Source organism: Rutilus rutilus (assembly GCF_951802725.1).
Source record: "Rutilus rutilus genome assembly, chromosome: 13".
Lineage (NCBI taxonomy): Eukaryota > Metazoa > Chordata > Actinopteri > Cypriniformes > Leuciscidae > Rutilus > Rutilus rutilus.
Genome location: NC_140218.1, coordinates 28,950,888 through 28,974,356, shown reverse-complemented (window position 1 = coordinate 28,974,356; position 23,469 = coordinate 28,950,888). Strand labels below are relative to the sequence as shown.

Here is a 23,469-nt window from a genome sequence, read left to right as displayed (position 1 = left end):
GCATATTTCGTATAACGTTAAGATTCAGAGTCATTTATTACGTTAACAACTGCAGAACAAACAGCATTGCGTCACTAGAAACTCTATTCTAGTCTATTGCATCAGCGCCACCTTGCGTTGATGTACATCTTCGATTGAATTTTAAAGGGATGGTGCCCCGAAAAATGTTAATTGTCATTTTCTCACCCTCAAGTTGTTCTTCGAGTTTCTTTCTTCTGTTGAACACAAAAGAAAAACATACTATGGAAGTCAATGGCTACCGTCAACTGTTTGATTACTAACATACTTTAAAATATCTTCGTTTGTGTTCAGCAGAAGAAACAAACTCATACAGGTTTGGAACAACTTGAGGGAGAGTAAATGATGACAGTTTTCCTTTTTGGGTAAACTATCCCTTTAAGTGGTCTTGCTCAGAGATAAACCATTAAAAAGAACATAAATCCAGTTCACAACACAAATCATTGCACACCTCGCTTACAAAAAGTCTTCATATCTTTAATTCATCAGCTTGCATGTAATAATAAATACATTGGTTACACTGAAAGTGTGCATTATTCGAAAAATAATGATTTTAGTGCATTTAATCAGGTCACGTTTAATTTCATTTGACTGAATTTACTAAATCAAATAAGAACTCCTGATGCATTGCACAAACTTACATTAGTGCACAACATGATGCAACTATTCATTGCACTTCTATTTTGTGCAATATTCCTAAAGAGAGTCGGGTAATCTGATGGCGGACACAGATCAGATGAAAGACCAATGCTGATAACTGTTGGCAGGGTCACAGCTTTTCATGATGATGTTGCCATACTCCACCATTAAACACTTATTAAACAGAGCACTGTGGAGAAGATATATCTGCAAACAATCGCAAATGTATAAGGTAAGATAACACAAACAAAGACCAAATTAAAATCTCTAAAATGAAGTTTGTGCCATGATAGTACATTCATTTTTTTTGCAGTGTCACAGGGCAAAAGGGTTGTTGGGATACTGATATGTACTATACCTGTTGGGAAACAAGAATGAAACTCCACACCTGTTGTGGAGCTGGGACGGTTCCATCACCCTGAAAGTTGCACAGCTCCACTCGCACAGGTTCGGGCTCGATCGTTGCATGCAGACACAGCTGCTTATCAATATTATGCCTCAGCTCCTGATGCGACGTGTACTCAAAATACTACAAAGATAAAATAACACAGAGTGATTCTGTTTACTGTGGTCACGTTTTCATGTTTATAAGTGGTCAAATTCAGTGTGAAATTTTTTGGGGGAGAAAGTATGGAAGCAATTAAGTAAATAGCCAAAAAATAATGATAATAATAAGAATAAGAATAATGTGAGGATGACATCAGTGGTCATTAGAATACCTGATTTATTCCCATGTTGTGGCAAATGAATAAAATCACTGACTTCCCTCCAGGATTCTTCTTACCAATATCAAGACAAGTTTTTGTGGCAATGTTCTTCAACTACAGACACAATGAGCACGTGCACACACACACACACATTGCTGTAAATTATCTAATTATTACTGCAATAAATGATCAAATTATAACACTGCATTACCGATCCAAACAGCACAGGGTTCAAATCAGGCACAAAGAGCTCTGGGTAGATGTTTTCTAGATACCAGGAGAAATTTTTGCAATGTAGCTTCTCTTTGAGCTTCAGTCGTTCCCTTATGTCCCCGTATGATTTCTGTGCTCCTCAAAGGTGAAAGAGAAATATGTGAGCTTTACAAATAAGACTTATTTTGCAATCAATTAAAAATATTACACACATTATCCACTTCTCTCACCTTTGATTCAAAGGCAGCAGCTTTTTTATTTCTGTTGTAGAAAATCTTCTTGTAATCATCCATCCAGACTTCTGCGAGGCGAACCTGGTTGATTATGATCACGTCGGTGCCTTTTGGGAAGGTGTGCGGACTTTTGGTGCGGAAGATGTGGCCGACCACAGAACAGGGAATGATCTCTAGACGACCTCCACACAGCCATACCTGAAAGAGCCAATGCATAACGTATGATACCAGAGCAGTGTCGTTTTAAATTCAATTTCATTTTAGTTTTTGAAATTGTGTTCTTGTAACGCCGGGTGGATTGAAAAACGAGGTAACAGAATGAGCAGCACCAAACATGCATCCATGTAGGACAAGACTCGACAAGGAACATAAGAAACACTGTGACACACAATCACAGAACAAATCAACAACAAAAAACTACAAAGGACTACAAAACATGGAGTAGAACAGGAAGTAACATAAAATATATTGGTCCTGCTTGTACTTTTATACTTCCTGTTCTACCAGGGGAACATGCTGGAATCATAACAGTTATGTGCTTGTGTCATTTTATTTTATTTATTTATTTAAAATTTAGCTTTAATTTATTTTAGCTTTAGATTTAGCAATTTTAGTACTTCAACAATTTTATATTATTTCAGTTAGTTGCCATATTTGTTATAGTTATATATATATATATATATATATATATATATATATATATATATATATATATATATATATATATATATATATATATATATATATATATATATATATATATATATATATATATATATATAATCAATTATATATTTTATTAAATTTTGTTTTCTATGTTATTTTATTACACAGTGTATATTATATACAATCATTTTTTTTAATTATTTTTTATAGTTTTAGTTAACAATTTTGTTAAAATGACAAATGTCAAAATTGTCTAATTTTATGATACATGTTAACAAAAGTTCACTTGAATGATTTCTGAAGGATCATGTGACACTGAAGACTGGAGTAATGACGCTGTTAAAGCATGCGAAAGATAAAAACGTGCGAGACGGTCTTACCCTAAATGAAATTTCTATGTTCTCTCCTCCCCAAAACTCCATCTTGTCATCATAGGTCCCAATGTGTTCAAAGAACTGCTTGTAAATGGCAAAAAGTCCTCCGGCAATAGCAGGTGTCCTGAAAAAAATTACTACATGAAAATTGGTGTCTCATGCAGCAGCGATATAAATGCAATTTAAACTGATGTGCGTTACTGAGAAAAATGTACAGAATAAAAATAATTATGTCTATGGAACGTCCCCATATAACATGGAAACTCAAGGTGTGTGTGTGTATCATTTGCCTGACTGGATAGGTTTCATCTTTGCGTTTCACCCTCTCTTCTTCAGGTATATTCTCCCAGCCAAAATTTAGGATCCAGTCAAATTTCCCTCGGGTATGTGTGAGGGCTGACGGCACTGGCTTTATAAACTGTAGATTGTCCTTGTTGATGACAGCAATGCTTGGGCTCACTACCGTGGTAGGTTCCTGAATTAACCGGTCCAACAGGGGCTCCAACCAACCATAGAAACACTCACCTGGGAAAACACACACTAAATCAGATTATGAATTTGACTAATGTGCCTACTTTAACAAATCAACTTTGGCTGGATTCGATCCAGCTTTATGTTCACCTTTTAAAGGACTCAGGTTTGATACCTCCAGTCAATTCAGTTTCTGTGAAAGCCAAAGGTTGTGGTGCACTGCACTCTATAAAGTCCCCGATAGTATGTACTCACAGTGGGAGTCCAGGAAGGCAAGCACTTCTCCTCCAGCCTCACGTGCACCCAAGAGTCTGGCAGCAATTAAACCTTTCCTCTCACGCTGCCTCAGGACACGCACAATCTCAAGAGACTTGACATACTGTTCTAGCGGGGCAGTTAGATGTTCTGAAATGAAAACTGCCTTAATCTACAAGATTTCAAATGAAAGATATACGGTTTTAACAAGATTTCCACATTTGAATAAGACATAGCGTTTTAACACATAGTATACTGAGTGGTTGACAAGGTGTTGCTAGGGTGTCCTAAGTGGTTGCTAAGCTTTTGCTAGGGTTTTCTGGGTGGTTGTTAAGATGTTACTAGAGTGTCTGTTCTAGGTGGTTGATAAAGTGTTGCTAGGGTGTCCTGGGTGATTGCTAGGATGTTCTGAATGGTCACTAAGGTGTTGCCAGGCCATTGCTAGTGTTTCTTGGGTGATTGCTAAGGTCTTTCCATGTTGTTCTGGGTGGTTGCTAAGGTGTTGGTAGGGTGTTTTGGGTGGTTGTCAATGTGTTACTAGTGTGCTTTGGGTGGTTGCTAAGGCATTGCCATGGTTTTCTGGGTGTTTGCTAAGGTCTTGCCATTTTCTTCTGGGTGGCTGTTAAGCTGTTGCTGTAAAGCTGCTTTGAAATGATATGTATTGTGAAAAGCGCTATACAGATAAATGCAAATTGAATTGCTAAGACGTTGCCATTGTGTTCTGGGTGGTTGCTAAGGTGTTGCTGCTAGTGTCTTGGGTGGTAGCTAAGGTGTTGCTAAGGTGTTTTGGGTAGCTGTCAAGATGTCACTAGTGTGTCTTGGGTGGTTGCTAAGGCATTGCCATTTTCTTGGCTGGCTGTTAAGGTGTTGATAGGGTGTTTTAGGTGGTTGATAAGGTGTTACTAGTGTGTCCTGAATGGTTGCTAAGGCATTGCTAAGGTGTCCTAGGTGACTGCTTTGGCATTGCTACAAGGGTGTTTTGGCCGGTTGCTTACTAGCTCAAGTCAAAAGAGTCTCAAGATATGGCTTGGGCCTCTTCTTCAATGCAAGTCCATGGAATTTGTTTGCTCGTTTTATTGTCAACCTTATTCATACCAAGGACCTAAAAATGCAATGTATCTTTGCCTTAACTTACCTTGAGTACTTGCATCATCCACCAGTATGATTTCTTTAAGTAAAACAGCAGGTGAAGTATGCAAGACACTGAAGATGGTGCGGAGGAGAGTGGACCAAGCCTCATTGTGGAACACAATTATCACACTGGTAGTGGGTAACCGTGGACATCTGCTGAACTTTTTCTCAATGCATCTTAAAAGGGTAACAGAGAATTGGATTAGATATTTGGAAGTAATCTAGAACTACATGGTCTGCCTCTTATGATACTCACTCAGAGGGCCGCGTGTCGACACCAAGACTACGGTGGAAGGAGATGCGGTCACTGGCAAACTGGTTAAAGCCGTTTCTAGAAAGACCCTCCTGCTTCTCCCTCAACTCCACAGGATTCATGATGCCAGTTATGAAGGGGTTTCCATCCACTCCAGGTCCTTCAGGATCCTCCTGAGGTCTCTGTATGTGAGGCCTGAGGTCCTTCATGCTATAGAATCCAGAGGGACAGCTGGCATCTCCAGATAATTCTGAAGCCCATTCAAATTGTGGTGCAGAGGCATCCTTTCGAAAATGCCAAGTGCTGCTGGAATTCAAACCCACACTGCCTCTGTATCTTGGATTTAGGGAAAGGCCTTGAAACCCGCTGGCGGACCTCCACCCCCCTAGATCCAGCTGTATTACCCATAGAATGGTGATTAAAAGGGTCAGTCCCAAGAAGCTCAGATTTATGTGTAGTGCACATTGAGGACTTCGTAAACGCATCCTGTATGAAAACAAACCAAACTGGATCACAAATTCTGGTTCAACAAAGAACTTTATGTAACTTCATCCATTTGTTGTAGTACCAGATCATTTCTGCAAAATAAATGACTTTGTTTTCAATTTTAGAAGATTGACAACAGTGTCCCTCAGTGTGACATGTTATACAACATTTAACATTTCCCTACTTATAAATTATTTTTTATGTAGGAAACATGGAATATTTCAATTAATTTGTCACCTAGGAGGACTATTTAAGGATACATATAACTTTTGGCCTACTAGGGTTTACTACTACCTTTTTTTTTTTTTTTTTTTTTGCACTGCCTTTGAAGCACAGGTGTACACTTGGATACTGGATATCTTGTTAAAGCAGATGGACACATAAAAAGCAAAAACAATTATTTTTACAACCGGTGACTGCCCATGATCAATTGTTCTCATTCGTGTTCAAATGTTCAGCTTCACGCAGCATGCAACTTCCAAACCATAAAAGCACCACAGTCCACCGAGTCCAGTTTTCTGTGTGCGTGAGTTTACAGACACGGGCGAATGACATCGCATTTTCCCACAAAATCCGTCACGACACCACTAAATTATAAATAATAATTATAGGTTTATCAAAGTAGCCTCTAACGTTATGTAAAGTGGTTTGAAAGACGGAATTCTCTCCCATTGATAACATTTTGGTATCTTACTAAAAAAAAAGAAAAAATATTTTCTTAGATATAAGAAAAGACGAGCAAATGCGGAAGTCTAACTGTACTCTCGACCAAATAATATTTATATATCCAAAAGAACCACACAGCCAAACCGAGAAGAAGCCTACCTAAATATGAGAATTTTGAGAATGGATCAGCTTTGTAACGTTATCAGGTGCGTTCAAAGAAGCCATAAACACATCTATTAATGAGAACTCAAGTATTTCTGTAATTTGTAAGATAAATATGTCTCGAAAAGGAGTGAGGTGGTTCAAAGAATGGTGCTTCAGCTATGTTACGTTACTTACCTGCAGTCCTGCACTAAAGTGGACGCGTTGTAAGCACAGTTGTAAACGTAGCCTACACAGAAGATATTGTGAAAATGGCTCGTATTGACATTTTTTTCTAGCAGTAAGATCATTCCGGTCATGCCAGGTGCATCTCATTGAATAATTGAACCGGTTTATTCTCTATACAAACAAGTTGTTAACTAAAGAACCGTGAACTAATAAGTGGACGGAGGTGATATTTAGGAAGCATGAAATGTGTTTATGGCTTTGAATTTGACTGTAATCAAAACTCTGCTTTGAGCATTGTTTTTTAAACGTGCTGATGAATGAACAGGAAATGAGGGGCAGTGCATCCATGACAACACATTAAACATTAGCGTGTGAAGCTCGTGCTCGACTCTTTACGGTGCTCGTTCAGTTCAGCTCGTTCTGCTCTTGTTGGGGTAACGTTAACGTTAGTACTGATTATACAGCTTTGATTATGGCTTTCTTCGGAATCACATATCTGGGCTATCAGAACCCTATTGGGGACAGGATGTTACCATCTGCCCAAAACAAACTAGATACGCGAGGTATGGCTGCTTTGGTTCGACTTTAATGCAGGCGCTGCGCGTCTTTATCTGTTTACATTTAGTAGTGAGGTCCAGTATGTTTGGTTTTTCCCTTCTGACTCATCAGACCTGCATCTTGGCAGCCAGAGCAGATATCAGAGCAGATATCATATGATCAGACGCGTTCGGGGGTGTAATTTCATACTAAATACATCAAACACCCACATACTGCATGTATTACTAACCAAAGATAGGTTTTGTTTAGGCTAGTTCATGCAATTATGCTTTCTCAAAATAGAGAAATAAATAATTGATATACAGTACCAAATACATCATGTTCAGATTTGTTCATGTGCATTATAAACATTTTTTAATTAGTCTTAAGTCCCCATGAAATCAAAATTGAAGTTGTTTGACTTTTAGTGTGAATATGTTAGCTTTACTGTAATCTATAAGCTATGTGCTCCAAAACAATCTCAAAATTCGCATTGAGAAGATATAATCATTAAAAACTTACAATCTCTCACTTCCTCAATGATTTTGATGACATCACTCTGCACTTCAGCTTCTCATCAGATTTACTGTCCAATCAAATGCTTTCTAGAATCTAAAGCATCCCACCTTCAATGAAAAAACATTGAGGAGCAAAGACACTGACAACTGACAACAGACAGAGCAGTTTACTTTTGATATAAAACAAAGTCTCAGCTTTCCATTTCTATCAATTTTATTACGAAATTTAAACAAAAAGTTTTGTGGCTCTTTAAAGGGATAGTTCACCCAAAAATGAAAATTCTATCATTGTTTACTCACCCTCAAGTTGTTCCAAACCTGTATGAGTTTCTTTGTTCTGCTGAACACAAAGGAAGATATTTGGAAGAATGTTTGTAACCAAACAGATCTCGGTCCCCATTGACTACCATAGTATATATTTTTCCTACTATGGAAGTCAATGGGGACCGAGATCTGTTTGGTTACAAACATTCTTCCAAATATCTAACTTTGTGTTCAGCAGAACAAAGAAACTCATACAGGTTTGGAACAACTTGAGGGTGAGTAAATGATGACAGAATTTTCATTTTTGGGTGAACTATCCCTTTAATGAGATAGCACACTTCTATTTGATGTGATATTTACATCTGGAAGACGTATTTTTAAGAGTGTTTGCTCATCTGCAATACGTCTATAGGACGTTTCCTGTCAGATGTCAAATAGACGTTTAGAAGAGATGTAATGATTTAGAATGTATGTTAAACTGACATCTTCTAAACGTCTATTTGACATCTGACAGGAAACGTCCTATAGACGTATTGCAGATGAGCAAACACTCTTAAAAATACGTCTTCCAGATGTAAATATCACATCAAATAGAAGTGTGCTATCTGGGGAGAGATCACTGTAGCTCAAAGTTCAAGCGCTATCTCTTCCTCTTTACTATAGTTATAGCACAGAATAAACATGAATGAACATCCAAAGGTATGTTGAAAGAAACGGTACAACCTATTGAAATGTATCATGTCATGTAATCGCTCGGTCAGACGCCAATAAAAAGGCTTGTACACAATGTCACGTAACTTTGTTTACCTCAGGAAAGTCACTCTATGGAAGCTTGTTTCCGCCACTGAAAAAAAAAAAAAAAATCTCGCAATTCTGACTTTTTTTTTAAACAAATATTGTTTACCTCAGAATTGGACGTTATAGCTCACAATTGCTAGTTTATATCTCACAATTCTGAAAAAATTCTAAATTGCGAGATATAAACTCGCCAGTGCCATAAAAGTTCAAAATTGCAAGATATAAACTCGCAATTGTGAGTTATAATGTCAGAATTGCGAGTTATAGTCCTAAATAACTAGCAATTCTGACATGATAACTCACAATTGAGAGTTTATCTCTCACATTTGTGAGAGAAAAAGTCACAATTATCTTTTAAATTGTTTTATTCCATGGCAAAACAACCTTGCATTCCACACAGTGGCTATAGTATGGGAAAAATTTGATAGAAAAATTAGCATTTTGAGAGAAAAAAAAACCTGCATTATATTACATTCACTTATATCACTAAAAGTTATTATTACAAAACTGCCTTTATATGCAATTTTTTACAAATCAGTTGTTAATTTTAACTTTTAATAATAATGTACAGCTGCTTGGTTCCCTGTAGGCTGTAGTGTTTCCTGGAGAAAAAAAATAACATGTACTGTACCTGAAATAATACAGTATATTGAAATGAATCACCATTGGATCTAATTGAAATCAAGATGGGAATCAAATCGCAAGCTTATAAATTGAAGCAAAATCTAAAACAATACTTTAATTCTCACTCAAAAGTTAGCAGCCCTGCTTTAGATCTTCATTCATTCGCAACATTCTTGGTGGTCACTGATGAGATCTTGTTTCCCTTTCAGCTCCTAAAGAACTGTATCGTGTACCTGTGACGGACAACCAGCAGTATGGTTGGTGGGTTCCCACTGGAGGCCTGAAGAACCAGGAGCCTTGGACTCGAACCCGTCACTTCCCACGCAAAAACAGCGAAATGACAAAGTATGATGAATCTTGAGCCAAACTCTGTGTAGGCCAATGTCAACAAATAATTGTGTAATGCTTTAATACATAGCCTACATTTCATTTATTTTCTCAGGTTTGTGAATGAGATGTCAATGACCTACCCAGACTTCAGCTTGTTTTGATCCCTGATTCATGAAACTATAATGATCACTGTCCCATAATGCTTCAACACTACAGTGTGTCACGTCGCCTTGCAGAACAAGAGGTGCAGAGGATACGCAAATGTAACGTGTATCCACTACACACATTTGTGACTGTGCCATATTGTTTTGAGAATTTAGTGTAATAAATTTTGTCCCATACTGTATGTGCTAAATGTTATTCTTTGCATATATACCTGTATAATGGCGGCAAAATCTAGCATTAATAAAACAATGAACTATTTGTGACTAAACTTTACAATTTACCTGAAGCAGCTTTCATTCTAAAACTTATTTTTAAGTTAAAGTAAAAATAATGTTTTTTTTTTACTTAATGTTTTGTTTCTTCTTTCATTTGTATCAGAAATGGACTAAAACATTGAAATAACTGATCTAGGATTAAATGTTAAGTTACCTTAGCATTGGTGTTTAAATTACAAAATGGTTCAACTCACCAAATGCATAAAATATTTACTATTTGCAAGGCATCTCTATTTACAGGTAAAGTTTCAACATGAAATTAATCACTTTGATCATTGAAGTCATTGAAGTTCATAATTTAAGTGATTGAAGCTACTAAAGTGATATTAGTTTGATTATTGAAGTCACTATCATTAATTGAAAACAAATTATATATATATATATTTCCCATTTTTCACCCAATAAGGGTGATAAAATTGGTGAAATGTACAATGTGCCTATAATTAATTTGAGGTGACTAAAAGCCTTCAAATGATGCATCATTTATGGTCACTCAAATATAATGATTAAATATACCAAAAACAAAGGGATTTAAAGTTCACCCAAAAAACTATTCTGTCAAAGAAAATTCTGTCATAATTTACTCACTTTCATGCCGTTCTAAACCTGTAAGACCTTTGTTCATCTTCGGAACTCAAATGAGATGAAATCAGAGAGATTTCTGTTCATCAATATACAGCTACGCAACTTCCACTTTGACACATAAAAAAGATCATAAAGATATCGTAAAATTAATCCATATGAATTGAGCAGTTTAGTCCAAAGAGACATGATCACTTTGTACACTAAACAGATATAATTTAGGCTTTTATTCCCATGTAAACATTCATCAACTCACACATCAGCTCAAGCATTTTCACTTGACATGCGAGAACCAATGAGGTTCATTCTCGTGTTACGCAGCACGTTTGAGCTTCAGCAAGAACCAATGAGGTCCATTCTCATGTTACGCAGCACGTTTGAGCTTCAGCAAGAACCAATGAGGTTCATTCTCGTGTTACGCAGCACGTTTGAGCTTCAGCAAGAACCAATGAGGTCCATTCCTGTGTTACGCAGCACGTTTGAGCTTCAGCAAGAACCAATGAGATTCATTCTCATGTTACGCAGCACGTTTAAGCTTCCTCAAGAACCAATGAGGTTCATTCTCGTGTTACGCAGCACATTTGAGCTTCCTCAAGAACCAATGAGGTTCATTCTTGTGTTACGCAGCACGTTTGAGCTTCAGCAAGAACCAATGAGGTTCATTCTCATGTTACGCAGCACGTTTGAGCTTCAGCAAGAACCAATGAGGTTCATTCTCGTGTTACGCAGCACGTTTAAGCTTCCTCAAGAACCAATGCGGTTCATTCTTGTGTTACACAGCACGTTTGAGCTTCAGCAAGAACGAATGAGGTTCATTCTTGTGTTACGCAGCACGTTTGAGCTTCAGCAAGAACCAATGAGGTCCATTCTCGTGTTACGCAGCTCGTTTGAGCTTCAGCAAGAACCAATGCGATTCATTCTTGTGTTACGCAGCACGTTTGAGCTTCAGCAAGAACCAATGCGGTTCATTCTTGTGTTACACAGCACGTTTAAGCTTCCTCAAGAACCAATGCGGTTCATTCTTGTGTTACGCAGCACGTTTAAGCTTCCTCAAGAACCAATGCGGTTCATTCTCGTGTTACACAGCACGTTTGAGCTTCAGCAAGAACCAATGCGGTTCATTCTTGTGTTACACAGCACGTTTAAGCTTCCTCAAGAACCAATGCGGTTCATTCTTGTGTTACGCAGCACGTTTAAGCTTCCTCAAGAACCAGTGAGGTTCATTCTCGTGTTACGCAGCACGTTTAAGCTTCCTCAAGAACCAATGAGGTTCATTCTTGTGTTACACATCATGTTTGAGCTTCAGCAAGAACCAATGAGGTTCATTCTCGTGTTACGCAGCACGTTTGAGCTTCAGCAAGAACCAATGAGGTTCATTCTCGTGTTACGCAGCACGTTTGAGCTTCAGCAAGAACCAATGCGGTTCATTCTTGTGTTACGCAGCACGTTTAAGCTTCCTCAAGAACCAATGAGGTTCATTCTCGTGTTACACAGCACGTTTGAGCTTCCTCAAGAAGCAATGAGGTTCATTCTTGTGTTACACAGCACGTTTGAGCTTCAGCAAGAACCAATGCGGTTCATTCTTGTTACACAGCACGTTTAAGCTTCCTCAAGAACCAATGAGGTTCATTCTTGTGTTACACAGCACGTTTGAGCTTCAGCAAGAACCAATGAGGTTCATTCTCATGTTACGCAGCACGTTTAAGCTTCCTCAAGAACCAATGAGGTTCATTCTTGTGTTACGCAGCACATTTGAGCTTCAGCAAGAACCAATGCGGTTCATTCTCATGTTACGCAGCACGTTTGAGCTTCCTCAAGAACCAGTGAGGTTCATTCTCGTGTTACGCAGCACGTTTGAGCTTCCTCAAGAACCAGTGAGGTTCATTCTCGTGTTACGCAGCACGTTTGAGCTTCCTCAAGAACCAGTGAGGTTCATTCTCATGTTACGCAGCACGTTTGAGCTTCCTCAAGAACCAATGCGGTTCATTCTCATGTTACGCAGCACGTTTGAGCTTCCTCAAGAACCAGTGAGGTTCATTCTTGTGTTACGCAGCACGTTTGAGCTTCCTCAAGAACCAGTGAGGTTCATTCTCGTGTTACGCAGCACGTTTGAGCTTCCTCAAGAACCAGTGAGGTTCATTCTTGTGTTACGCAGCACGTTTGAGCTTCAGCAATAACCAATGCGGTTCATTCTCGTGTTACGCAGCACGTTTGAGCTTCAGCAAGAACCAATGAGGTTCATTCTCGTGTTACGCAGCACGTTTGAGCTTCCTCAAGAAGCAATGAGGTTCATTCTTGTGTTACACAGCACGTTTGAGCTTCAGCAAGAACCAATGAGGTTCATTCTTGTGTTACGCAGCACGTTTGAGCTTCAGCAAGAACCAATGCGGTTCATTCTTGTTACACAGCACGTTTAAGCTTCCTTAAGAACCAATGCGGTTCATTCTTGTTACACAGCACGTTTAAGCTTCCTCAAGAACCAATGAGGTTCATTCTTGTGTTACGCAGCACGTTTGAGCTTCAGCAAGAACCAATGCGGTTCATTCTCGTGTTACACAGCACGTTTAAGCTTCCTTAAGAACCAATGCGGTTCATTCTCGTGTTACGCAGCACATTTAAGCTTCCTCAAGAACCAATGAGGTTCATTCTTGTGTTACGCAGCACATTTGAGCTTCAGCAAGAACCAATGCGGTTCATTCTCATGTTACGCAGCACGTTTGAGCTTCCTCAAGAACCAGTGAGGTTCATTCTCGTGTTACGCAGCACGTTTAAGCTTCCTCAAGAACCAATGCGGTTCATTCTTGTGTTACGCAGCACGTTTAAGCTTCCTCAAGAACCAATGAGGTTCATTCTTGTGTTACACAGCACGTTTGAGCTTCAGCAAGAACCAATGCGGTTCATTCTCGTATTACGCAGCACGTTTGAGCTTCAGCAAGAACCAATGAGGTTCATTCTCGTATTACGCAGCACGTTTGAGCTTCAGCAAGAACCAATGAGGTTCATTCTCGTGTTACGCAGCACGTTTAAGCTTCCTCAAGAACCAATGAGGTTCATTCTTGTGTTACGCAGCACGTTTGAGCTTCAGCAAGAACCAATGCGGTTCATTCTTGTGTTACGCAGCACGTTTGAGCTTCAGCAAGAACCAATGCGGTTCATTCTTGTGTTACGCAGCACGTTTAAGCTTCCTCAAGAACCAATGAGGTTCATTCTCGTGTTACGCAGCACGTTTAAGCTTCCTCAAGAACCAATGAGGTTCATTCCTGTTACGCAGCACGTTTGAGCTTCAGCAAGAACCAATGAGGTTCATTCTCGTGTTACGCAGCACGTTTGAGCTTCAGCAAGAACCAATGAGGTTAATTCTCGTGTTACGCAGCTCGTTTGAGCTTCAGCAAGAACCAATGCGATTCATTCTTGTGTTACGCAGCACGTTTGAGCTTCAGCAAGAACCAATGCGGTTCATTCTCGTGTTACACAGCACGTTTGAGCTTCAGCAAGAACCAATGCGGTTCATTCTTGTGTTACACAGCACGTTTAAGCTTCCTCAAGAACCAATGCGGTTCATTCTTGTGTTACGCAGCACGTTTAAGCTTCCTCAAGAACCAGTGAGGTTCATTCTCGTGTTACGCAGCACGTTTAAGCTTCCTCAAGAACCAATGAGGTTCATTCTTGTGTTACACATCATGTTTGAGCTTCAGCAAGAACCAATGAGGTTCATTCTCGTGTTACGCAGCACGTTTGAGCTTCAGCAAGAACCAATGAGGTTCATTCTCGTGTTACGCAGCACGTTTGAGCTTCAGCAAGAACCAATGCGGTTCATTCTTGTGTTACGCAGCACGTTTAAGCTTCCTCAAGAACCAATGAGGTTCATTCTCGTGTTACACAGCACGTTTGAGCTTCAGCAAGAACCAATGAGGTTCATTCTTGTGTTACGCAGCACGTTTGAGCTTCAGCAAGAACCAATGCGGTTCATTCTTGTTACACAGCACGTTTAAGCTTCCTTAAGAACTAATGCGGTTCATTCTTGTGTTACACAGCACGTTTAAGCTTCCTCAAGAACCAATGAGGTTCATTCTTGTGTTACACAGCACGTTTGAGCTTCAGCAAGAACCAATGAGGTTCATTCTCGTGTTACGCAGCACGTTTAAGCTTCCTCAAGAACCAATGAGGTTCATTCTTGTGTTACGCAGCACATTTGAGCTTCAGCAAGAACCAATGCGGTTCATTCTCATGTTACGCAGCACGTTTGAGCTTCCTCAAGAACCAGTGAGGTTCATTCTCGTGTTACGCAGCACGTTTGAGCTTCCTCAAGAACCAATGAGGTTCATTCTCGTGTTACGCAGCACGTTTAAGCTTCCTCAAGAACCAATGAGGTTCATTCTTGTGTTACGCAGCACATTTGAGCTTCAGCAAGAACCAATGCGGTTCATTCTCATGTTACGCAGCACGTTTGAGCTTCCTCAAGAACCAGTGAGGTTCATTCTCGTGTTACGCAGCACGTTTGAGCTTCCTCAAGAACCAGTGAGGTTCATTCTTGTGTTACGCAGCACGTTTGAGCTTCAGCAAGAACCAATGCGGTTCATTCTCGTGTTACGCAGCACGTTTGAGCTTCAGCAAGAACCAATGAGGTTCATTCTCGTGTTACGCAGCACGTTTGAGCTTCCTCAAGAAGCAATGAGGTTCATTCTTGTGTTACACAGCACGTTTGAGCTTCAGCAAGAACCAATGAGGTTCATTCTGTGTTACGCAGCACGTTTGAGCTTCAGCAAGAACCAATGCGGTTCATTCTTGTTACACAGCACGTTTAAGCTTCCTTAAGAACCAATGCGGTTCATTCTTGTTACACAGCACGTTTAAGCTTCAGCAAGAACCAATGCGGTTCATTCTCATGTTACGCAGCACGTTTGAGCTTCCTCAAGAACCAGTGAGGTTCATTCTCGTGTTACGCAGCACGTTTAAGCTTCCTCAAGAACCAATGCGGTTCATTCTTGTGTTACGCAGCACGTTTAATCTTCCTCAAGAACCAATGAGGTTCATTCTTGTGTTACACAGCACGTTTGAGCTTCAGCAAGAACCAATGCGGTTCATTCTCGTATTACGCAGCACGTTTGAGCTTCAGCAAGAACCAATGCGGTTCATTCTCATGTTACGCAGCACGTTTGAGCTTCAGCAAGAACCAATGAGGTTCATTCTCGTGTTACGCAGCACGTTTAAGCTTCCTCAAGAACCAATGAGGTTCATTCTTGTGTTACGCAGCACGTTTGAGCTTCAGCAAGAACCAATGCGGTTCATTCTTGTGTTACGCAGCACGTTTGAGCTTCAGCAAGAACCAATGCGGTTCATTCTCGTGTTACGCAGCACGTTTGAGCTTCAGCAAGAACCAATGAGGTTCATTCTCGTGTTACGCAGCACGTTTAAGCTTCCTCAAGAACCAATGAGGTTCATTCCTGTTACGCAGCACGTTTGAGCTTCAGCAAGAACCAATGAGGTTCATTCTCGTGTTACGCAGCACGTTTAAGCTTCCTCAAGAACCAATGAGGTTCATTCCTGTGTTACGCAGCGCGTTTGAGCTTCAGCAAGAACCAATGAGGTTCATTCTCGTGTTACGCAGCACGTTTAAGCTTCCTCAAGAACCAATGAGGTTCATTCCTGTGTTACGCAGCACGTTTGAGCTTCAGCAAGAACCAATGAGGTTCATTCTCGTGTTACGCAGCACGTTTAAGCTTCCTCAAGAACCAATGAGGTTCATTCTCGTGTTACACAGCACGTTTGAGCTTCCTCAAGAACCAGTGAGGTTCATTCTTGTGTTACGCAGCACGTTTGAGCTTCAGCAAGAACCAAAGCGGATCATTCTCGTGTTACGCAGCACGTTTGAGTTTCAGCAAGAACCAATGTGGTTCATTCTTGTGTTACGCAGCACGTTTAAGCTTCCTCAAGAACCAATGAGGTTCATTCTCGTGTTACGCAGCACTTTTAAGCTTCCTCAAGAACCAATGAGGTTCATTCTTGTGTTACGCAGCACATTTAAGCTTCCTCAAGAACCAATGCGGTTCATTCTCGTGTTACGCAGCACGTTTGAGTTTCAGCAAGAACCAATGAGTTTCATTCTCATTCACATTTGTTTTAATCAATGAATTAGTTTTACAATCTCTTTATGAACTTTTTGAAGCGTCAAAGCGGTAGTTGCATAGACTGTCAACGGAGGAACAGAAATCTCTCCGATTTCATTACAAAAATCTTCATTTGTGTTCCGAAGATCAACTAAAGTCTTAACGGGTTTGGAACGACATGAAAGTGAATAAATGACAAAATATACATTTTTGGGTGAACTATCCCTTTAAACAAAAACCACAATACAAAGCAATCACAAAAAACAAATAAAACAGATATTTTTTATTTTGAGGGGAAAAGTTTGTCTATATTCAAGAGTCTTTTCTCAACTTTCCTTTGCAAAGTTGAAAAGCGTGTCCCTTTTCTAATCCTTCGACTAAAGTAAAAAATGAAACAAACAAACGAACAAAAAGGTAAATGAAAATAAAGAAACGATCAGGAGTCGTTCAGCCCTGATCTAGACAGAGGCCCCAGTGTGAGAGTCAGTAGTACTAAAATACACTCCTGCTTGCTCACAGTACATCAGATAGTATGTTTCCTTCCCTCACGCTGAATCTCCATTCGTGCACGCTTTTATTGCACATACTGGACGGAACAACGGGGCGCCCTGCCTTTGGTACGAACGTGACCAACTGACATGCAATGACCAAGCTACTATCACAGCAAGTTTTCAATAAGTGAAGAACACACAGCAGGAGAAAGACAGTGCTTTGGCCATCATGCAAGTCAATTCGCTGAAAGAGGTGACCGAGTTAACAAACGTTGCTGTAATGGGTTGCATCAAACAGGTGAATTGCGCGGTTTTAGCGTGTGATTTAAAGAGGCACTGTTATCACATACTGAAGTTTGTTCAATTAAGGCAAATGCACTGCAATTCGCACTGCAGGCATGCAGTGTACGGTAAGTCTCTATTGGTTCTATGTTAGCAATTAGCTGGCTAGCAACTGTTAAGTATTATAGTACATCTAAATGAATTTGAAGTGTATGTTTTGATTATGTATTTCCCCATGTGGCTTTTTCCTTAAAGAGATGGAGTGGAGGGAATATTGTTCATACGTCACTGACTGCAGTTGATCAGTTAGTACCAACTTGCTAGAACGTCTCAATTCTCAAGTCTTTGTTCCCTCTCCTCAGCTGGAATGGAATCATAATCAAACAGATAAGAACAACCAGAATAGGAATAAAAACGGATACAGAGGTGATACAAAATACCCAAACATTAAAACTTAAGGGAATCAAACAAACAAAAGTCGTAGAGAAGATACCACAATCAGACATGCTTTTGAGCTGTTTAGTTTGGCAAGAAAGCAGCTAGTCGTATCATAGAAACCTCACAGTGAAAAGAGTTATGCCCCTTCGAGATTACAAAGCACAGTATTCAGTCATAATTTATAGATATATTTCTTTCATTTTTAAAAAAAGTCCTTCTAGAATGAATTGGATCTCGATAAACTGTCTTGTACCGTGGTATCCAATGCCGTGGCTTTTCCCCAGATGCCTCCGAAAAACTCTTTTTTTCCTTTTATTTCATTTTGTACCAAAAATACTTCTTTGAAAAAAGAAGAAATGGTTGACGGAACACACAAAACTAAACTGAAGTCTTCCTTGAGGACGTTAAAGGCCCAGACCTGGTCGTACTTCCCAAAAAAAAAAAAAAAAAAACTACTGTTCCACAGCTTTCCACACACTTTTCCATCTAGAATTTGTCATTCTTAGGGAAAAGCAAGACTTTAAATTAAATCATTCAATCCTTCATAATCCAGAGCACAACGCTCTGCCAGTGACAGAGATCGCTGGTCAATCAGTGTGATTTACTTTAAATGATAAAACGCCATAAAAACAGGGAAATCGAGGGCGTCAGGGCATTACATAAGATTCAAAACTTCCGCAAACTTCTTTTCTATTAAATACTTTGGTCTTTGGTCAATAGTTCTCTTTATAATTTATACAGATACTGTATTCGTACACGCACAAATATACGAGCGTACATGTTTATGTACGGTATAAATGTGTATGTGTTTTCCAACTTTTTTCCATAAAGGACTTTTTGCACAAAACATCAAGATCAAAATAAATAAGGAATTCCGAACGAAACATGAGTACCTGTATTTATATTCTCCTGAAATAAAAATAACAGGAAAAAAAAAAAAGTCACAAAAATAAAACTGGAGAAAATGCCTTATGTACAGCGTTTTTCTTCGGCAAATAAAGGCCTTTATTAAATAAACAGACTTTGCATCTTTCAAGCAGCCTGAGGGAGAGGCTTAAAAACAATCGTCCTTCAAGGTGCACAGGCATATCCACGACCGCCACGACTCTCCAGTGTGGAGTCTGCTTTGTTTTTTCAATAATCTTCCTTTTTTTGTTTGTTTTCTTTCTTCAAGTGATGGCGATGGCTACTTGTTTGTCTTCAGCTTGCCTGGAGAAATCCTCCTCTCTGGGGAATTGTGGGAATCCAAAGAAATTCTAGTGCACTGCTAACTGTTGGGAGGTCCGTTGTTCAGGAAGTAAGTGGTCATCTCACCCTTGCCTTTCACCTTTACGACCCCTCGACACTCCAGCTGGTAACCTTTACTGGCCAACACCTGGTGCAGGTCTGTGGTCACCTGTAAAATACCAGAAAATCACTTCTACGTGACTTACTCAGGATGACGACGACACTGTGAGCCTCTACAGGATTAAAGGTTTACCTGAATCTGGTCCGGGACCCCTGTACTGTCCATCCGACTGGCCACGTTTACCGTGTTTCCCCAGATATCATACTGGGGCTTCCTGGCTCCAATAACTCCTGCAACCACTGGCCCAATGTTCAGCCCTGCACACACATGCATATGCCAACTTCTTAGAAATGTACTCTAAGGGGGCTTTCACACTGGGCGCGTTTGCCGAGGTCCGAGTCGTAGAGAGATTTCATCCGTTTAAATTATATTAAGCCTTAAAGCTGCAGTCGGCAAGTCTGGCAGATTGAGTGGATTTAGCCAAAATTTTGAACGTTTACAACTCTCATGCCCCTCCCCCACTACCAACGAGCACCCGCCCATCGTCAGTGCGTGTGTACCTGATTTTCTGTGAACGCGCGCGTCTCTTCAGCATCGATCAACACCATGGACTCGGAGGTAGGCTGCCCTGGCTAATCTATCCATAGATAGCAATAACCGAGGAATTGGAAGCTTGTTAGTAGATTTTCTCTCCGCCATCACGCTTCGTACAATCTTCAGGCGAACTTTAGGCATGTCGTGTGCATGTGATATTGTAATGTGCGCGCCTGCGCGAGGGAGGGGGGGGATCTGTGGCGTGTGCACGAACAGTGATTGACAGTCAGATCTCACACCTCCCTGCGCTGATTGGACCCGATGAGACGGGAGCGGTGGATTTTTGCAAAACAAATAACACGCTCCAGGTGGAGTTAGAAGCTCGGGTTTTTTTCTAAAACCTCCTTATTTATGTTGTTCTGTCGGATTATAGTGTCGATTTCACTGAATATGACCAAAAAAATTTTGCCGACGGCAGCTTTAAAGTTCTGCATAATTAAGGGCGTGGCCACTTGAGTGGCTATACTAGTCGTTTGTCTGCTGTCTGTTAGAGTCACGTCACCTCAGCTAATCCCGCTTCTTTGCCCATTTACGGTTATCCGGGAGTAACGTGCTGCCAAGATGGCGACGGCTGGCTCCGCCCACTTTGGGCTTCAAATATACTCTTCAGAAACCTACGGGTGACATCACAGACTCTACGTCCATTGTTTTATACGTTCTATGGTTACGTCGCTTCACTGCCATTCACAAATCCTCTCCCGTGGCCTCATGAGATAGTAAAGTGTCCATAGTATGCACACTTAAGAATCTCGCCGGAAGCAGTAGATCATCCAGGTACTTTTTGCATACTTTTTCATAAGTACTGTGAAGTCAGACATACTTCTTTTGTCATACCTGTCTTGTTCGAATACTATTTAGTAGGGAAGTATGCAATTACGGATGCAGCCCGAGTTTCAAATTCACGCGAATTGCGGCACAGTTCCAGTGCAACCGAACTCAGACCACCTCCTCCCGTCTCGGGTTCGGTACCCCGGTGCGCTCCCGGGTCCACATGACAGCTTTCACATTACCGATTTTTCCTGCAAACCGTGCCCCGTTTCAAACTAAACTGCCAGTGTGAAAGTGCCCTTAGTATTCATGCTGGTTTCAAAAACTTTCATTTTAAATGAATGTCATGTGACATCATGTAGTGTGACCAGTGTTCTTTTAGTATTATTTATATTATAATATTATAGTATTTTATTTTATATAGTATTTTAGCTTTTATTTTTATATATATATTTTATTTTATTTTTTAATTTCAGTTTAAGGTTTAGTAACTTTGTTATGTGCTTTGTCATTTGAATTAGTTTTTATTTTAAATATTTAATTTAATTTATTATTTCAGTTTTAGTTGTAGTCATTATATTTGATTTCAGTTAGTTGCCAAAGCAACATCTGTAATTTCTACAAAAAAATTAAGTTTAGGTTCTTCCATCAAATATTTTTCTTTATTTTGGCTTTATTTCAATTAACAAAAACATTTGTAATAGTTTTAGTTAACAATGACACACTGGGTGTAAACTATTTTAAATATTATTATTTTTACACCTTAAAAACATGTGTGCACATCTTAATCAAGAGATTTTTTTGTTTTGTTACAAAGCTCATGAATAATTAATTTAAAAATACCATTTTATTTGTGGAGAGTCGCATTACATTTTACATCAACAATATCAAATTATTTGATATTTTAAGAGACTTGGTTGCACCACATGACTTTGATTTGGCAAACCAAACATTTTCAACTGTTTCTAATAAATAATCAGTGAACACTGGACTCCTATGTGAGCCTGTAGGTTTTGACGCTTACCGATCTTCATCTGGAAGTTGTTGAAGGAATGCTCATTGATGTATTTCATCTGTTCGCGGAGGTGCATGGCGTAGTCGGCCAGAGCGGTTATATGCGAGCGGCCTTCCTTGTCATAGGTGGAGTCGTTGAGGCCAGATGCTGCCATGTAGGTGCTGCCAATGGTCTTTATTTTCTCCAGCTGCCTGTATTTCTCCTCACTGATGATCTGTAATAGTGAGAAAGGGTTTCATCGATGTACATTACCTTCCAAAAATGTTCAAATTTAGTTTTGAAAGAAATGAACACTTTTATTCAGCAAGGATGAATTAAACTAATCAAAAGTGACAGGCATTTATAATGTAACAAAAGATTTTTGTTTTGAATATATGCTGTTCTTTTTAACTTGTTACTGTTTTCAACATTGATAATAATCAGAAATGTATCTTGAGCATCAAATCAGCATATTAGAATGATTTCTGAAGGATCATGTGACACTGAAGACTGGAGTAATGATGCTGAAAATTCAGCTTTGCCAACACAGGAAAAAAATTCATTTTAAAATATATTGCAGTAAACTACGTCCTTTTGAATTGTAATATTATTTCACAGTATTACTGTTTTTACTGTATTTCTGGCCTTGGTGAGCGTAAGAGACTTCTTTCAAAAGCATTAAAAATATACTGTATAACCAACCTCAAACTAAATGGTAGTGTATTCAAGTAAAAAAAAAGCCAAGCCAAGATGTTTTCATATTCGTCACCCAGATTGGTTTAATAATTTAAGATTCCCTCATTCTCTTCAAACATTAATCTCCAGCCTTCTAACCTCATCAAAATCAGCGATGATCTCATTGAGGAGCCTCAGACACTCCACTCCCTCGTTGTTGGCCTCCAGCTCCACGTAGAACTCGGAAAAGTTGCTGATGGAGGCGAACATGACAGCCACGCACTCACACGACTGGTAGTACAGCTCGTCGTTCCTCCTCTCTCTAGCTAGAAAGTGGGCGGCCACATCTTTGGGCAAGATGTTGTGGAGAAGCCGACGATTGTAGGCTTGAAGTTCCTCCATCTCCTCCTTCTCTTCTGTGGCCTATTACAGTACATATATCAAATTCTGAAGGTATTTTATCAACAAATTATTTTTGGTCACACACGCTATTGTATATCTTAGTGAATCAAGTATGCCGCAAAAAAGTGGTTCAACTAATAGATTCAAATCCTGACCTGAAGTTTCCAAAGGAAGTCTAGACGAGCTGTTGACTCCACTTGCTGGGCGTGTAGGTACAGTGCTAGTACAAATACAGTGAGGATCACTGGGGTCATGACCTTTAGGGACACTTTAGTCACCCTGAAAGCACTGCAACAAGAGAGATCGGGTCAGCCACAGGATCAATTATTCACATCACAGCATGGATGTAACAGAATACAGCACACACAACCACAAGAAAGATTTTAGTGTCTACAGGTAAACATTCAAAGCAACTCAAATCATTCAAAACTCAAAAAGTCTATTAAGACATACCACTGTTCAGTAGTTGTATTGAAATTGGACCTGTGGGAAAACCATAAAGATGAATCATTTCTGAGCTTGTAAAAACAATAAATGATCATATATGATTAAAGGGATAGTTCACCCAAAAATGAAAATTCTGTCAGTAATTACTCACCCTCATGTTGTTCCAACCGCGTAAGACCTTCGTTCATCTTCGGAACACAAATTAAGATATTTTTGATGAAATCTGAGAGCTGATCACTCCTCCATAGGCTGCTAGGTGGCCCAAACTTGCTGGCCCAGAAAAGTTATTAAGAGATCGTTAATATAGTCCAAGTGACTACAGTGGTTCAATCTTAAGTATATCAAGCGACGAGAATACTTTTTGTGCGCAAAAACAAACAAAAATAACGACTTTATTCCACTATTCATTTCCTTCTCTCTGGGCCTCGTAGTGTTTTTGCGCTGCGCG

General features: G+C 39.6%; 3 protein-coding genes across 4 annotated transcripts in view; 1 reads left to right on the top strand and 2 right to left on the bottom strand.

Moving 5' to 3' along the window:
* Positions 1–476: 476 nt before the first annotated feature.
* On the bottom strand, positions 477–6,718 carry LOC311302198 (polypeptide N-acetylgalactosaminyltransferase 6-like). 2 transcript variants are annotated; one of them, XM_084427876.1, is made up of 11 exons: positions 6,452–6,718; positions 4,964–5,446; positions 4,712–4,884; positions 3,577–3,726; positions 3,141–3,375; positions 2,857–2,974; positions 1,808–2,008; positions 1,576–1,707; positions 1,377–1,478; positions 1,016–1,186; positions 477–864 (listed from the first exon to the last, which is right to left on the bottom strand). In XM_084427876.1, exons 1-11 carry the CDS (start codon positions 6,571–6,573, stop codon positions 751–753), a joined length of 2,001 nt encoding a protein of 666 aa, XP_084284002.1. In that variant the 5' UTR covers positions 6,574–6,718; the 3' UTR covers positions 477–750. The 2 variants fall into 2 exon arrangements, with proteins under 2 accessions (XP_084284002.1, XP_084284003.1); XM_084427877.1 differs by having other exon boundaries at positions 3,577–3,705; positions 6,452–6,621.
* Positions 6,719–6,834: 116 nt separating this feature from the next.
* Positions 6,835–9,950, top strand: spmip11 (sperm microtubule inner protein 11). Its single transcript, XM_084427875.1, has 3 exons — positions 6,835–7,005; positions 9,393–9,528; positions 9,626–9,950. The coding sequence occupies exons 1-3, from the start codon at positions 6,915–6,917 to the stop codon at positions 9,672–9,674; spliced, it is 276 nt and encodes a 91-aa protein (XP_084284001.1). The 5' UTR covers positions 6,835–6,914; the 3' UTR covers positions 9,675–9,950.
* Positions 9,951–16,896: 6,946 nt separating this feature from the next.
* The window catches only part of adcy6a (adenylate cyclase 6a), a 61,299-nt gene continuing 54,726 nt past the window's right edge, over positions 16,897–23,469 (bottom strand). The window contains exons 19-24 of the mRNA XM_084427613.1: positions 23,028–23,057; positions 22,730–22,862; positions 22,332–22,595; positions 21,528–21,732; positions 19,334–19,458; positions 16,897–19,249 (exon numbers count right to left, since the gene is read on the bottom strand). Coding sequence (XP_084283739.1) covers positions 19,121–19,249; positions 19,334–19,458; positions 21,528–21,732; positions 22,332–22,595; positions 22,730–22,862; positions 23,028–23,057 — 886 coding nt within the window. The 3' untranslated portion in view covers positions 16,897–19,120. The remainder of the gene's footprint in view (positions 19,250–19,333; positions 19,459–21,527; positions 21,733–22,331; positions 22,596–22,729; positions 22,863–23,027; positions 23,058–23,469) is intronic.

Excerpts from the sequence above, each read along its gene's own strand:
- spmip11 (XM_084427875.1), top strand. The coding sequence starts at position 6,915 with ATGGCTTTCTTCGGAATCACATATCTGGGCTATCAGAACCCTATTGGG. Across the intron at positions 7,006-9,392 it reads AAACAAACTAGATACGCGAG|CTCCTAAAGAACTGTATCGT; the intron begins GTATGGCTGCTT and ends TTTCCCTTTCAG. Across the intron at positions 9,529-9,625 it reads AAAAACAGCGAAATGACAAA|GTTTGTGAATGAGATGTCAA; the intron begins GTATGATGAATC and ends TTATTTTCTCAG.
- LOC311302198 (XM_084427876.1), bottom strand. The coding sequence starts at position 6,573 with ATGACCGGAATGATCTTACTGCTAGAAAAAAATGTCAATACGAGCCAT. Across the intron at positions 5,447-6,451 it reads ACTTTAGTGCAGGACTGCAG|GATGCGTTTACGAAGTCCTC; the intron begins GTAAGTAACGTA and ends GTTTTCATACAG. Across the intron at positions 2,009-2,856 it reads ACATAGAAATTTCATTTAGG|GTATGGCTGTGTGGAGGTCG; the intron begins GTAAGACCGTCT and ends TGGCTCTTTCAG.